General features: G+C 38.7%; 1 protein-coding gene across 1 annotated transcript in view; it reads right to left on the bottom strand.

Moving 5' to 3' along the window:
* Positions 1–12003: 12003 nt before the first annotated feature.
* The window catches only part of Ppp1cb (protein phosphatase 1 catalytic subunit beta), a 31983-nt gene continuing 28925 nt past the window's right edge, over positions 12004–15061 (bottom strand). Inside the window, exon 8 of the mRNA XM_021161958.2 lies at positions 12004–13782. Within this exon, the coding sequence (XP_021017617.1) occupies positions 13678–13782 (105 nt within the window). The 3' untranslated portion in view covers positions 12004–13677. The remainder of the gene's footprint in view (positions 13783–15061) is intronic.

The raw sequence follows: 15061 nt of genomic DNA, 5'->3' as shown, positions 1-15061 counted from the left end.
ACTCACTTTGTAGACCAGGCTGGCCTCGAACTCAGAAATCCGCCTGCCTCTGCCTCCCGAGTGCTGGGATTAAAGGCGTGCGCCACCACGCCCGGCTTGAGTTATCATTCTTATGTAACATAGTATTTAAAGTCTTTTACCCATTTAGGAAAGTCCTCCGAAAATGTTGTTTTTGCTATTACAAGTGTTATTTTTTTTCCTATTTTTGAGATGGGGTCTCATTAGCCCATGTTGAAATTAAACATGCTAAGTAGCTGAGGATAACCTTGTTCTCCCATTCATCTGACGTCCACCTTTCATGTGCTGAAATTACAGGCCTGGGCCACCATGCCTGGCAGATGTTGGTGTTTTGAAACTGAGAAATGTTTCTTGAATATAAATCGAACATGGTAAAAACTGACAAAAAGTTGCTAAATTGTAAAACCGATATCATTGCATGGATGTGAATTTTAGATGAAAATATAAAGCATCTAAACATATTAAATGGACATGAAAGCAAAACCACTAATGTTTAATAATTTATAAAAACACTCCAGGGTACATAATAGCTACTAATGCATTACCAGTTGTTAAAAGCACTAAAATTGGAAGAGAAAAGCAACAAGATTCATGAAGGTGTCAGTAGGTGAGCCAATATTGCATGGATAATTGGTGAACAAGAAATCATAAAAAGGATAGGATCAGGGTCTGGTGAAGGGGCTGGAGGCACCATATCAGGCCAGGAAGGTGGCAAAAAGAAGCCCCTGAAACAGCCCAAGAAGCAGGCCAAGGAGATGGACAAGGAAGATAAGGCTTTCAAGCAGAAACAAAAGGAGGAACAGAAGAAACTCGAGGAGCTAAAAGCCAAGGCCGCCGGGCAGGGCCCCCTGGCCACAGGTGGAATTAAGAAATCTGGCAAAAAGTAAGCTGTTCCTCACATCTGGGGCGATGGTGACCCCCCTCTTCCATTCCTATTTAAACATCTGGATTCCCTGCCACAGCATCTTTGCCACCTATAGCTAGAATGAAGTGTTATCCTGTAACCTGTCAAACATCTGGATTCCCTGTCATAACATCTTTGCCATGTAATAGCTAGAATGAAATGTTATCCTGAAGCCTGTTGTACATTGTAATAAACTTTTGTTAAAAAAAAATGAATAAAGTAAATAATGCAATGGCTCACTGTCTCTAGTGTTCAGCAATTCCTACCTCAGCTGTGAATTTAAAGTGAACTCAGTCTGGAATCCCACTAGAGCCTACAGTTCCATCTTCATTGTACTCCGAATTCTGTACCACTTTGAATTAAACCAACTCCTTTAAAAGCAAAAAAAAAAAAAAAAAAAAAAAAAAAAAATAATAAAAAGGAAACTGTTAGAAAAAAAAAAAAGAAGTATTAGACATTTAGAAAACAACATGAAAAATTTCAAGAACATTCTAATAGCTGAAGAAATGATTAAGCCTAGAGAAACTTCAGAGATGANAAAAAAAAAAAAAAAAAAAAAAAAAAAAAAAAAATCATAAAAAGGCAACTGTTAGAAAAATAAACAAGAAGTATTAGACATTTAGAAAACAACATGAAAAATTTCAAGAACATTCTAATAGCTGAAGAAATGATTAAGCCTAGAGAAACTTCAGAGATGACGTCATTGGCCTCTGAATCTTCATTTTTTAATGGCTCAGTTTCAGGAATTTGGTTTTCAAGTCAAATCTTGGAATTCCCAGGTTTTATTTCCAGTAATCTATTGTCCTTTTTTCTTTCTATTTGTTTAAATTTCATTTTAAGGTATTATGTGATTATCACATCATTCTAATCTTTCCTGTTTTGTTCCTGTGAATGAAACTGATAGACAATAATGTCTTAGAATTTTGTCTATTGACATCTTATTTCCATGCAAGTTTCATATCTAGAGAAATTTTTTCCTGTTTGACTAACTCTATGTCTTTTGCCCTGGTCCATTTTCTCCTTTAGGAGTCTCAGACTTCCGCAGATCCTCATAAATAATAAACACTGTATCTTTAGGATGAGAGCCTTGATTACGTTCATCTGACATCTAAACAAACCCTATTTATCTTATTAGCCTCTAAAAGAGGTAAATTTTGTAATTAATATTTAAAAAACTATTTTTAATTCCTTTGCTGCCCAATATTTTACCACTAATTTACAAAATAATCTAAAGTGCACGATGATTGAGTGGTTGAGAGTATTTGTTGCTTTTCCGGAGGAGAGCAGATTTGATTCCTAGCACCCACATGGTGGCTAACAGTTATGTAAATCCAATTACAGGGGATCCAACACCCTTCTGGCCTCCATGAGCACCAGACATGAATATGGTACATCCAAAGCATGCGAAGCACCCATACACGTAACAGTAAATAAATGTAAATGTGTAGATTCAAATAAAGGCAATTAAAAACATGATTATGAATCACTTCTGGCTCAGGCAATTAGTGCTATAAATTTACATGAATGATGACCTGATCAGCTGTTTTTCTTCCCCTTGTCTCCCATGGTAGGAATGGAGTTAAGAACATTTCAAAGCATTCATACAATTTCCCATTGTCAGTAGGATTGTTATAAAGCGTTTTGCAATAGGTATTGAGAATCCTTATTAGAGAACGTGTCGAAAGAACAATGCCTCTTCCCCTTTAGAGGAAAGACATATTAAATGGAGCCTAATCTGACTAAGAGGGAAAACGGAATTTCTTTGTACTGAATGACAATTGCACTCTACCCTTCTGATTTGAGTAATAAGTGAGTCAACATCACTCTCCTAATCGGGTAATTGAAATAAATGAAGGAATGAGTAATTAGGCCCTAAATTTATTAGACATGATGCCAACCCAGTTATTATGAGCCTTAAAATAGAGTGCATTTCCAGCTATCATTCCATTCATTATACAAACTGAGTTAAAGCAATTCTGGAACTCTGCATTTTCAGAAAAGGTTTTTAAATAAAGAAGTAGACATGGATGATTATGCTACACCTACTTCTTTAAAAAAATGTTTGTGTGTGTGTCTGTATACCTAAATATATGTGTATCTGAATATGTGTGAATATGTATGCACGTGCACGCAGGAGACGGTGGAACTCAGAAGAGGTATTTGATCTCTTAGAAATAGAGTTACAAATATTTGTGAGTCACCATGTAGGTGCTGGGATCCCAACTTCTGTCCTGGGCAAGAGCATTACGTTTTCTTAATGGATGTGCTATCTCTCAAGCCCTGACACACACCCTAGGTCTTTTTGAAGTCAACTGAAGCTCTTTATAAATTCAGTAAGATCATGCCTTTCTTTCTTATAAACCTCCAGGAATACAATTAAGTTAAAATGGCTCTGGTTCATAAGAGTGTATGTTTCTAGACAAAGAAAAAAGTGCTGTGAAGATTCTCTGGGGCCTGCTATTTTTTAGGTGCTGTGTTTTATGTTGTAGACTCGGATGCTGGGACACTCAGCCTGTTAAGAGTATTGGAACTCATGCCTGTGGGTGTTGAAGTATTGCCCGTAAGGACTCTTGAGAGTTTGCTGTCTTTGTTCTATCTGCTTCACTTGTTTCTGGCCCCAGCTGACCACCTACGGGCACCACCACCACCACTGGTGCCTCTAGCATGTTAGCAGCTCTGGTTTCACCACTAAAGGTAAAAGTAAAAGTAGCCAATAAAATGCCAGTTAAGGGAAGTCTTTTATGATTGGGTTACTTCACTCAGGATGATATTTTCTAGCTCCATCCATTTACCTAAGAATTTCAGGAAGTTAGTGTTTTTAATGGCTTAGTAGTACTCCATTGTGTAAATATACCACATTTTCTGTATCCGTTCCTCAGCTGAAGGACATCTGGGTTTTTTTTCCAGCTTCTGGCTATTATAAATAAGGTTGCTATGAACATAGTGGAGCATCTGTCCTTGTTATACGTTGGAGCATCTTTTGGATAGAGCTGGGTCCTCAGGTAGTACTATATCTAATTTTCTGAGGCACTGCCAAACTGATTTCCGCATTGTTTTTACCAGCTTGCAATCCCACCAGCAATGGAGGAGTGTTCCTCTTCCTTCACATTCTCGCCAGCATCTGCTGTCACCTGAGTTTTTGATCTTAGCCATTCTGACTGGTGTGAGGTGGAATCTCAGGGTTGTTTTGATTTGCATTCTCCTGATGATTAAGGATGTTGAACATTTCTTTAGGTGCTTCTTGGTCATTCGATTTTCCTCAGTTGAGAATTCTTTGTTTAGCTCTGTACCCCATTTTTTAATAGAATTATTTGGTTCTCTGGAGTCTAACTTCTTGAGTTCTTTGTATATATTGGATATTAGCCCTCTATGGAATGTAGGGTTGGTAAAGATCTTTTCCCAAGTTTTTGGTTGCTGTTTTGTCTTATTTACAGTGTCCTTTGCCTTACAGAAGCTTTGCAATTTTATGAGGTACCATTTGTCAATGTTTGATCTTAGAGCATAAGCCATTGGTGTTCTGTTCAGGAAAACTTCCCCTGTGCTAGAGGGTCTTCCCCACTTTCTCTTTCATTAGTTTCAGTGTGTCTGGATTTATGTGGAGGGCCTTGATCCACTTAAGACTTCAGCTTTGTACAAGGAGATAAGAATGGATTGATTTTATAGGTGGAACAACAATATGAACTAACCAGTACCCTGGAGCTCTTGACTCTAGCTGCATATGTATCAAAAGATGGCCTAGTCGGCCATCACTGGAAAGAGAGGCCCATTGAACTTGCAAACTTTATATGCCCCAGTACAGGGGAACGCCAGGGCCAAAAAGTGGGAGTGGGTGGGTAGGGGAGTGGGGGGGGGAGGGTATGGGGGACTTTTGGGATAGCATTGGAAATGTAAATGAGGAAAATACTTAATAAAAAATATTTAAAAAATTATGGAATTCACATCGAGAAGGCACATGAGGAACAGAAAAGAATTCCCATAATCCCCAAGGCAAAAGTTTTAAGAATCAATAAAAGACAATTACTATACTATTTTTACACTTAAAAAAAAAAAAAAAAAAGAATGGATTGGTTTGCAATCTTCTACATGCTGACCTCCAGTTGAACCAGCACCATTTGTTGAAAATGCTGCCTTTTTTTCCACTGGATGGTTTTAGCTCCTTTGTCAAAGATCAAGTGACCATAGCTGTGTGGGTTCATTTCTGGGTCTTCAATTATGTTCCACTGATCTACCTGCATGTCTGTAACAATACCATGCAGGGTGTTTGTGTGTGTGTTAAGATCAAGAATCAATCTTTATTGAGAAATTTCTACCCACATGAAAAATTTCTGGATCTTGAGGATACATAAATTCTAGATATTATTCTACCCCAAAATTTATTTTAAAATGATATTTTTTACTTATTTGTGTACACATGCATGTAGATGGGGTGGAAAACATTTGTGTACTATGGTTCATGGGTTAAGGTCAAAGAACAACTTGTAAGAATTGGTCTTTTCACTTGGGAGGCAGAGGCAGGCGAATTTCTGAGTTCGAGGCCAGCCTGGTCTACAAAGTGAGTTCCAGGACAGCCAGGGCTACACAGCGTGAAACCCTGTCTCGAAAACAAACAAACAAACAAAAAGTCCTGGCTGTCCTGGAACTCACTCTGTAGACCAGGCTGGCCTTGAACTCAGAAATCTGCCTGCCTCTGCCTCCCAAGTGCTAGGATCAAAGGCGTGCGCTACCACACCCGGCAACTTTTTTTTTTAAATCACTATTGCTCTGTAATACAGTTTGAGGTCAGGGATGGTGATTCCCCCAGAAGTTCTTTTATTGTTGAGAATAGTTTTTACTATCCTAGGGTTTTTTTTAAATTCCAGATGAATTTGCAAAGTGTTCTAACTCTATGAAGAATTGATTTGGAATTTTGATGGGGATTGCATTGAATCTGTAGATTGTTTTCAGTAAGATGGCCATTTTTACTAAATCAATCCTGCCATTCCACGAGCCTGGGAGATCTTTCCATCTTCTGAGATCTTTTATTTCTTGCTTGAGAGACTTGAAATTCTTGTCATACAGATCTTTCACTTGCTTTGTTAGAGTCACACCAAGGTCTTTTATATTATTTGTGACTATTATGAAGGGTGTGAAGTAAACCATCACAAAAGAACACACATAGTATGCTCTCGCTGATAAGTGGATTATTGGCCCCAAAACCTCGGAATACCCAAGATACAATTTATGGACCACATGAAGCTCAAGAAGGAAGATCAAAGTGTGGATACTTCCGTCCTTCTTAGAAGGGGGAACAAAATACCAATGGGAGGAGATACAGAGACAAAATGTGGAGCAGAGACTGAAGCAAAGGCCATCCAGAGACTGCCCCACCTGAGGATCCACCCCATATACAGTCACCAAACCCAGACACTATTGTGGATGCCAAGAAGTGCTTGCTGGCAGGAGCCTGGTATAGTTGTCTTCTGAGAGGTTCTGTCAGAGCCTGACAAATACAGAGGGGGATGCTCACAGCCAACCATCAGACTGAGCACGGGGTCCCCAGTGAAGGAGTTAGAGAAAGGACCCAAGGAGCTGAAGGGGTTTGCACCCCATAGAAGGAACAACACTATGAACCAACCAGAACCCTGAAATCTCCCAGGGGCTAAACCACCAACCAAAGAGTACACATGGAGGGATCCACAGCTCCAGCCACACATGTAGCAGAAGATGGCCTTGTCGGTCATCAATAGGAGGAGAGGCCCTTGGTCCTGTGAAGGCTTGATGCAGGTGTAGGGGAATGCCAGGATGGGGAAGCGGGAGTGGGTGAGTGGAGGAACACCCTCATAGAACTAGGGGGAGGGAGGATGGGATAGGCGATATTCAGGAGGCAGAAATCTGGAAAGGGGATAACATTTGAAATGTAAATAAAGAAAACATCTAATAAAAATTTTCAAAAGTTTTAAAAAATTTTAATTTTATTTATTTACATTTCAAATGTTATCCCACTTCCCATTAACCCCCCTATCCTCTCCCCTGTCCTGCCCCCCCCCCAGCTTTTTGAGGGTGCTCCTTCCCAGACGCCCCCCTGCCTCAGTGCCCTAGGATTCCCCTAGATTCAGTCATCATTTGCATCAGACATGAGATTGCTTTTTATACAAATGAAGGACTGTATTTGAACCAATCATAGGCCTTTGACGGACCTCTAAAGCAAGTGTTTTTTAATTTCTGGCCTGCATCAAAATGTTGCTAGAATTCCTTATGTTTGCCATTACGAATAATGGCAAAACCTTTGGCATACGCTATTTGAAACACTTTTATCTGAAGTTGTGACTTCTGGTGACCCAGTTGTGTTTTGGTTGCAAGCATCTGTGGTGTAGTCTAGATTCCTTATGGTACCTGAGGAGTGTTCAAAGCAGCTATGTTGTCACAACTGTCAGTCTAGGAATTTGCTAGAGATTAACTGCTTACTTGACAGTCCTTTGAGAGTTTTCACATGGAATAAATATTTGAGTCAAAATTTCTGATTCCATGATAACATTTTTGAAGGATAATATATTACAAATTGAGCAGTTTTAGTTTTGTCAATGCATATAGGATAAGTATGGAGTAGTATGAACACACACACACACATTTCACCAAGTTAGCACATCTAACTCATGTGAAGTATTTATTCCCTTCTTTTTGCTCTTTGAGACCTGAGCTGATGTAGTAGAGTGATCTGGGACATTACTGGTCTATAGCAGAGAGGCATAGAACTTGATGCATTGAGTACTGGTTCCTTTTTATATCTGCTCAAACTACTTTAAAATTTGCTTTAAAATTGTCAGTTTTCAGGACTGGCAAAATGGCTCAGTGAGTAGGAGTGCACTGACTGCTCTTCCAAAGGTCCTGAGTTCAAATCCCAGCAACTGCAAGGTGGCTCACAACCATAATGAGATCTGACCCCTCCTGGTGCGTCAGAAGACAGCTACAGTGTAATAATAAATAAATCTTTATGTATAAATAAATTATATATAATAATAAATAAATCTTTGGACCTGAGTGAGCAGGGCCAACCGGAGGGAGCAGAAGTCCTAAACATTCAATTCCTAACAACTACATGAAGGCTCACAACCATTTGAACAGCTACAGTGTACTCATATACATTAAAATAAATCTTTAAAAAATTGTCAGTTTTCATTCAAACAGTTCAATAAAATATACTAGCTCCAAGTTTATTAGGTAATTCCAACCTCAGTGTCATCTTTGTTTTGACATTAGTTAATTATCCCTCTGCCTGGGAATAGTTTGGCTCTTGGTTTGCTGGGTGATTTTGGATTACTTCTTGAACATATTACATATGGATTCTGGAAGCCTGACTTCATATTGCCAATACTCATGAGCTGTGGAACCTGAAAATAGTTTAGTTCTTACATGTAAATAGGTAGAGTGTGTGCCAATATGTTTTGTAGAAATGTTAAGCAAATTTTGCAAACTTTATAGACAATGAAATATTGTTATTGAGGTGGCTTATTTAGTTATATAGATTAATTTGTAAATGACACAACAAATTATTTTAAAATTTCAGCTTTCGAGACGAGATATATTTTTCTGATATGATAAAAGGTATAAACTAATGCATTGGTATGTATAAAATGCTCAGGGGATAAGGACATAACTTCCTAGTGGCTTGATCAATGCATTAATCTGTACTGTATGTATGTTCATGTGCTCTGAACTGGCATGGGAGTCTGGTGTAAACCCTTACTAGGTCTAGTTACCGTCTGTCGGAAGGAACTTCTAGATTCACTTTCACCAACACAACACATTGCATGAAAGAAAGCTTCTTTTCTTCTAAGTTCCAGGAAATAGCTCTCTTTGTCCTACAGGAAGATTGTGTTTCCTGTCCTGGGGGAATTGTTGAAACTTTGCAAGAGTAGAACCCATTCTCATAAGCCCCTACTATTGGCTCTGGGAATCAATGTTGTTTGTTTGTTTTTTTTTTTTTTTTTGGTTTTTTAAGACAGGGTAGCCCTGGCTGTCCTGGAACTCACTCTGTAGACCAGGCTGGCCTTGAACTCAGAAATCTGCCTGCCTCTTCCTCCCCAGTGCTGGGCTAAAAGGCTTGCGCCATCACTGCCAGGCTTCTCCTCAGGTTTTAAAGGGAAGTTTCTTTCCCTTTAAGACCCCTATGTAATTTTGAACATATTGTATCTTGTTCTTTCTTTCTCCCCCCCTCCAGGGTTTTGTTGTTTTTGTTTTTTATGTAATGCTTGGCTCTATAGACCAGGCTGACTGCCTTGAACTCAGAGCGCACCTGTCTCTGCCTCCTGGGTGCTAGGATTAAAAGTATCATCGCTACCCAACAACATCCTCTTTCTAATGTTCTCTCTTGCTCTTTAGACAAGATCATGATCTCAAGGACGTTTCTCCTAACAAATTTCCTTTCTATAAGGTGTCAGCTTTCTTCAACAAACCAACTACTTTATTTCTTCTTATTAGGACCACAGTTTTCACAAATTTATTTCAAATTCCTCAGAGACATTCTTGTTTTGGGACATGTGAATAAAGGGAAATTGGAATTGTGTTGTAAATTTCTGAATAAGGTCAAAGTGCCAGCAGTAAAGGAGCAATCATTTTTAAATCTGTGATTCACTGGATGCTGGCATGTCTGACATTACCAAGCATCACTCTAGGAAATACCTCAGTATTAAAAACAAAAATCTGTGTCCTAGAGCTTGTCTAAGCCACCTACCAAAAGGTTTTTGTTGTCGTTGTTGTTTTAAGATTTATTTTATATATGTGAACACACTGTTGCTGTCTTCAGACACACCAGAAGAGGGCATCCAATCCCATTACAGATGGTTGGGTCCACCATGTGGTTACTGGGAATTGAACTCAGGACCTCTGGAAGAACAATCAGTGCTCTTATCTGCTGAGCCACCTCTCCAGCATCTCCCCCCACCCCCCAAAGGTTTTAAGGCCAAACTTGACATAGTCTTGAAGGAAAAACCCAACACACACAATGCTCCAAATCAGAATTGACAATTCACTCAGTTTGGGGAATTCAATAGTTAAAAGTCTAGTTTCCTAACAAAATATGCTGGGAGAGAAGTTTCAAAACTATTTGTTGACAGTTTTGAACACACAATAATCATTTTCATCCCATTATCCTCTCCTTCTGGCCCCCTTCTTACCATGCCCCATTTTGATTTGTTCTGATCCACTGACTTTAATTAAGGCTGCATGCATGAACATGGGTGTGGAACAACTCAGCACCAGCTACCCCTCTGAAGACATGACTTCCTTCCCCTCAGAAACCATTACCTGCCAAAAGTTCCTCAGCTTGGGGCAGGGCTTTGTGAGCCCATCAGCCATGTGTCCTGGATGCTGACAGGCTCAACTCTGCAGGTAGCCACAGTCATGCTGTGCCACTCAGTGGCACTCTTTTCCAGTCTCCCTCCCACGTCCAAGCTCTGAGACTGGAGTGTGGGTTGGGCTCTAGATGGGTTTTAGGGTTGAGCGCTAAAATAGTCACTTAAACTATTTTAAACTTAAACTAGCCTCCCCCACAACTCCCATATGTGGTTAAGACAGGGTCTTTTGTAGCTCAGTCTGGCCTTGGAATTCCTGATCATCCTGCCTCCAACTGCTGAGATTATAGGTGTGTCACTACACCTCACAGTAAGATGGTTTTTAAGCAGGGGCTGGAGTTAAGAGCACTTGTTGCTCTTGCAGAGGATCCAGGCTGCATTCCTAACACCCATGATGGCTCACAACGTCCATACATCCAATTCTAGGAGATTCAACATAGTCACCAGGCACCCATGTGGTGCACACACATACACACAGGCAAAAGCACTCATATACATTATATAAATGAGTAAATCTTAAAAGACAAAAAACAAAACAAAACTTTCTGAAGCAGCAAGTAGCTTAATTTGTTATGCTGAACAGGTTCATGAGTTCTGCCACAGATAGTTTCTAAGGCATTCTTAGAAGCTACCAGTTATAGAGGGTTATAAACTAACATGGCTGTTCTAACCCAGCATGGGATCCCACCTACAGTGTCAGCACTCACAGAGCTAAGGCAGGAGACTAGAGCTGGGAGCCAACCTGGACTTGGCTGTTCTAATCCAGCATGGATCCCACCTACAGTGTCAGCACTCATGGAGCTAAGGCAGGAGACTAGAGCTGGAAGCCAACCTGGGCTTGACTCTGTCTCTAAACAAACAAAAAACCCGACAAAAACAGTGACAACCGCTCTAATCAAAAAACTCATTTGCTCAACACTTAATAAAAAAATCCCTTAAACATTTTATTTTTATGTGTATGAGGATTTTGCCTATATGTATGTCTACGTACCCACCACGTGTGCCATGTGTGTGCCTGGTGCTCATAGAGGGCATAAAACAGCAGATCCCCTTGGCTTAGCCGTACAGACAGCCTTCTGAGTGTTAAGAATTGAACCCAAATCCTCTGCAAGTGCTTGTAGCTTTTCATCTAGTAAACAGGCACTGTAATATGTAGTCCAGGCTTCAAGTCATAGATTCACCTGTCTCTGTCTGCCTCACCAATCATGGGGTTAAAGGTAGCCTGTATTTTACTGTTTGTCAGTAAACTGGTATAATTAATAATCTGTGTTATCATTCTTAGGAGCACATGATGCTCTGAGTACTTATGTATGAGAAGCTGGAAAGCAGTTTTAAGAGGTCTGAATAATTTTCCAACATGGTAAATGTCTATCCGTTAACAACCAATACTAATTTGCTTACTTTTTGCCCCTAGTTTTAATTTGAATGAACATTTATTAAAAAAAGAAAAAAAAACAGTTTAAGATACAAATTAGTGTACATTAACTAATATTGAGACTAAGGCTTATTTTCTTGAGCTACCTTAAGTATTGATTACTCGGCGATAACATCTAAAATCCTATTAGCAATTGTTTGAGTAAACAATTGTTTGTTTACTCTAATATGTAAGTTATCCAATCACATTAAATAAAAGCATGTGTGACCTAAAAGAACACGGCTACAGCTCAGAGACTGTCTATGCTTCAGTCTATGTCAACTTGTGCTTACATATCTCACTGTAAAACAAAACAACACGGAATAATCACTCAGACGTTGTATCAATTAGACAACTTTTACTAAATGAGAAAACTACATTTAAAATGTGCTTTAAACAAAATGGAATTAGAAAAAAAAAGACATATGCATTTTAAAGAACTTTTGCACTGTGCTGAAAATCAAATGTTTCTTGCAGTAATATAATGTGCCAATCCATAAAATGTTAACAGAGTTCTCAATTTAACACTTTCAAGGACGCTATAAGGTTTCACACATCTATGGTAACACATAAGAAGGGCATTATATAAACATTATGTCCATCCTATGAAGCGTACGAATTTGACAATGTTCAATAAAAGACTTTAGAATCACATCCAGTAAGTGTCACATCCAAAGAATCATAAGTCTGTGTATGCTCTTAGTTCCTCCTTCTAAAATCTTTGTTGTTGACTTTGCTACTCCTTGACATTTGTTAATGCTAACCCTTAAAAAAAAAAACAGGGAAAGAAATAATGCAATAAACTCTTGATCATATACAGAAATTATTGCTACTATACTTCACTACAAAGCATGTCTATACACATCATGACCTTTGATTATGAAAACGCAGAGTAAAAATCTTTAGTGACATAGCCTTACAGTCAAAACAACATCCACATGGCAATTATTAGACAGTGAAGCACCCAATACTCAGAGCTGACAAATGTCCCACTGACCAGCGTTCATTTAAATATATCCTTCACATAGAGAGAGGGAAAGAGAGCCAGCTATCCAAGGCTTGTCAAAAAGGATTCTCATGTTCTGTGGATCTAAAAACAAACAAACAACAAAAACCCCAAAAAACAAAACCAATGCAGGTGAGGGTAATACCAGAAAGTTAAGCATGCCAAAAGGTGTTTCGTGCGAATTAGAACCCAAAGCCAAGGTACCACATAATCACATTACCAACTAGTTTTGGATATTACTATATGAGCCTTATCTTAAATGAAATGCTACTGCACAATAGAGCATCAATAAATTAAAGATTAGAGTGCACAAATCCAAATCAGTGGCAATTTTGTAAAAAGCGAAATACTCATTATCAGCTGCAAAGTTTGCCCAGTCAAACTGTTTGATTAAAATCAATGGATCAGATAGTTTGTATATTTCTAAAGTTCCTTTTTACTGTGATGAGGGGTAAGTTTTCTTAGTAAGATCCAACAGTTACTTAAGTAGATAAGTAAAGGAAAAGAATAGTTGGTGAATGTCTTTAAAGCTCTTCCCATTTTCACTTTTAAAAATGTTTAGGGAAAAACAGGAAAAGTAGATGCCATTATTCTAGCAAAAACAAACAAAACAAAACAAGCTCAAAATAATGAAACAACCAAGCAACACTAAAACCACATTACACAGATGGATCTTCATGCTTTCATCTGGGTAACTAACAGAGCTAGTTTAACTGGGATGCTTTTCAACTTTAAAAACTGTGATATGAGAAGATAGAACTTTAATGGATACTTTTGAATTTGGATTTAATTTTGTTGAATATTATAACAGAGTATACTTATTACAATACAGTGTAGCACATCTTTCTATTAGAAAAAAATTTAAGATCCTTTACCGTCTCCTTAAGTTAAAGGTGTGACATCATAAAGGGTGTCGAATGGCTGGATGGTTTTACAGTGCACACTTATATATTATGAAGTATGTCCTTAACAAATCTGATGGTTTCTCTTTCTAGAATTCCTGTCTTCACCTTTTCTTCGGTGGATTAGCTGTTCGAGGCGGAGTGACAGGACGTCCAGAATTCAGCCCACCATACTGGTACTTAGCTTTCTTTTCAGATGGTTTCAATATCTTAAAATGAATGAATAAATAAATAACAACATTATTCTTTCAATAAATGCCATCAACTGTCCAGTGAAATAAACATACCTTAGCAATTCTGCACAAACATTTCTTAGACTGAAGTGTGAGTTTGGCAGGGCAGCTCGTGAGTGCTTACTAGGAAGTGCCTGGATTTGGTCTGCAGCACCGCCCTCCCCCAAGGAGGAACACTTGCTTAACATTTGCTTTAGATTCTAGACACACAGCTTAACTGAGGCTTAAATTTAAGTTTTAAAGAATCTTCTCTACTAGTTCACCTTCTTAGAGAGGAAAAAATACTGGTCTGAGTCAAAAACCCTAGGTTCTCATCTAATTCTGACCTCCCCAAGTTTTTTGAGACACACTGTTGATGTAGTCAGGCCAACCTCAAATTTGTGGCAATCCTTCTGCCTCACCATTCTGAATGTTGAGATTATAGGCATAAGCCACTGTGTATTTCATATACAGGTAAATCTTAAAGTTTTTTATAGTATATTCCACAAGACTAAGTCTCCCCTACACATCTCCTCCCTACCCCTGACCCCACCCTGGCAACAAGGTTCCTCTGTGTAGTCCTTGCTGTCCTTAAATTCACTCTGTAAACCATGCTAGCTTTGAACTCAGAGATCTGCTCCCAACGGCTGGGATCAAAAGCACGCGCCACCATGGCCCACTCCATATCATCATGTTTAGTCATTTAACGTGCACAGTTTTTAGTATGTTTATTTACTTACTAAGTATACTATATATTTACTACAATTATCTGATTTTAGTAGTTTGTGTCCAAACCCCCAAAACTCCTTGTTCTTAGTCACGTCACATTCTGGTTCTCCATCTCCTTCCTCATAAGCGTTAGCTATCACTCACCCACCTTATGTCCTTCTGGACTTGCCTAGTCTACAATATTTCATATAACTGATGCCAGTTATTAGCATCATTAATACTGTTACCAAATAACATGATCTGTGTGAATAGGTTCTTCTATGCTGTGCTATCTGTCAGGATCTGTAGCCGCTTTTATTGCTAAAATGTTCTATTGTATGGATGGATAGCCCATTTTATTTATCAATTCTTCAGCTAGGCTCTGGGATTGTTTCCACTTTTAGCTATTATAAATAATGTTATAAAAGATTTTGTGTGGATCTAATTGTGCTCAGTCATCTAATAACACAATGTTTAACCCTTTAATTAACTGCCAAACTGTGTTCCAAGGCAGCTGCAGTAATTTGCATTTCCATCATTAGTATTAAGTTTTAAACTGTTCCACCAC

The sequence above is a fragment of the Mus caroli genome, chromosome 5, assembly GCF_900094665.2.
Source record: "Mus caroli chromosome 5, CAROLI_EIJ_v1.1, whole genome shotgun sequence".
In the NCBI taxonomy this organism is placed as follows: Eukaryota; Metazoa; Chordata; class Mammalia; order Rodentia; family Muridae; genus Mus; species Mus caroli.
This window is presented reverse-complemented; position numbering and strand designations above follow the sequence as displayed.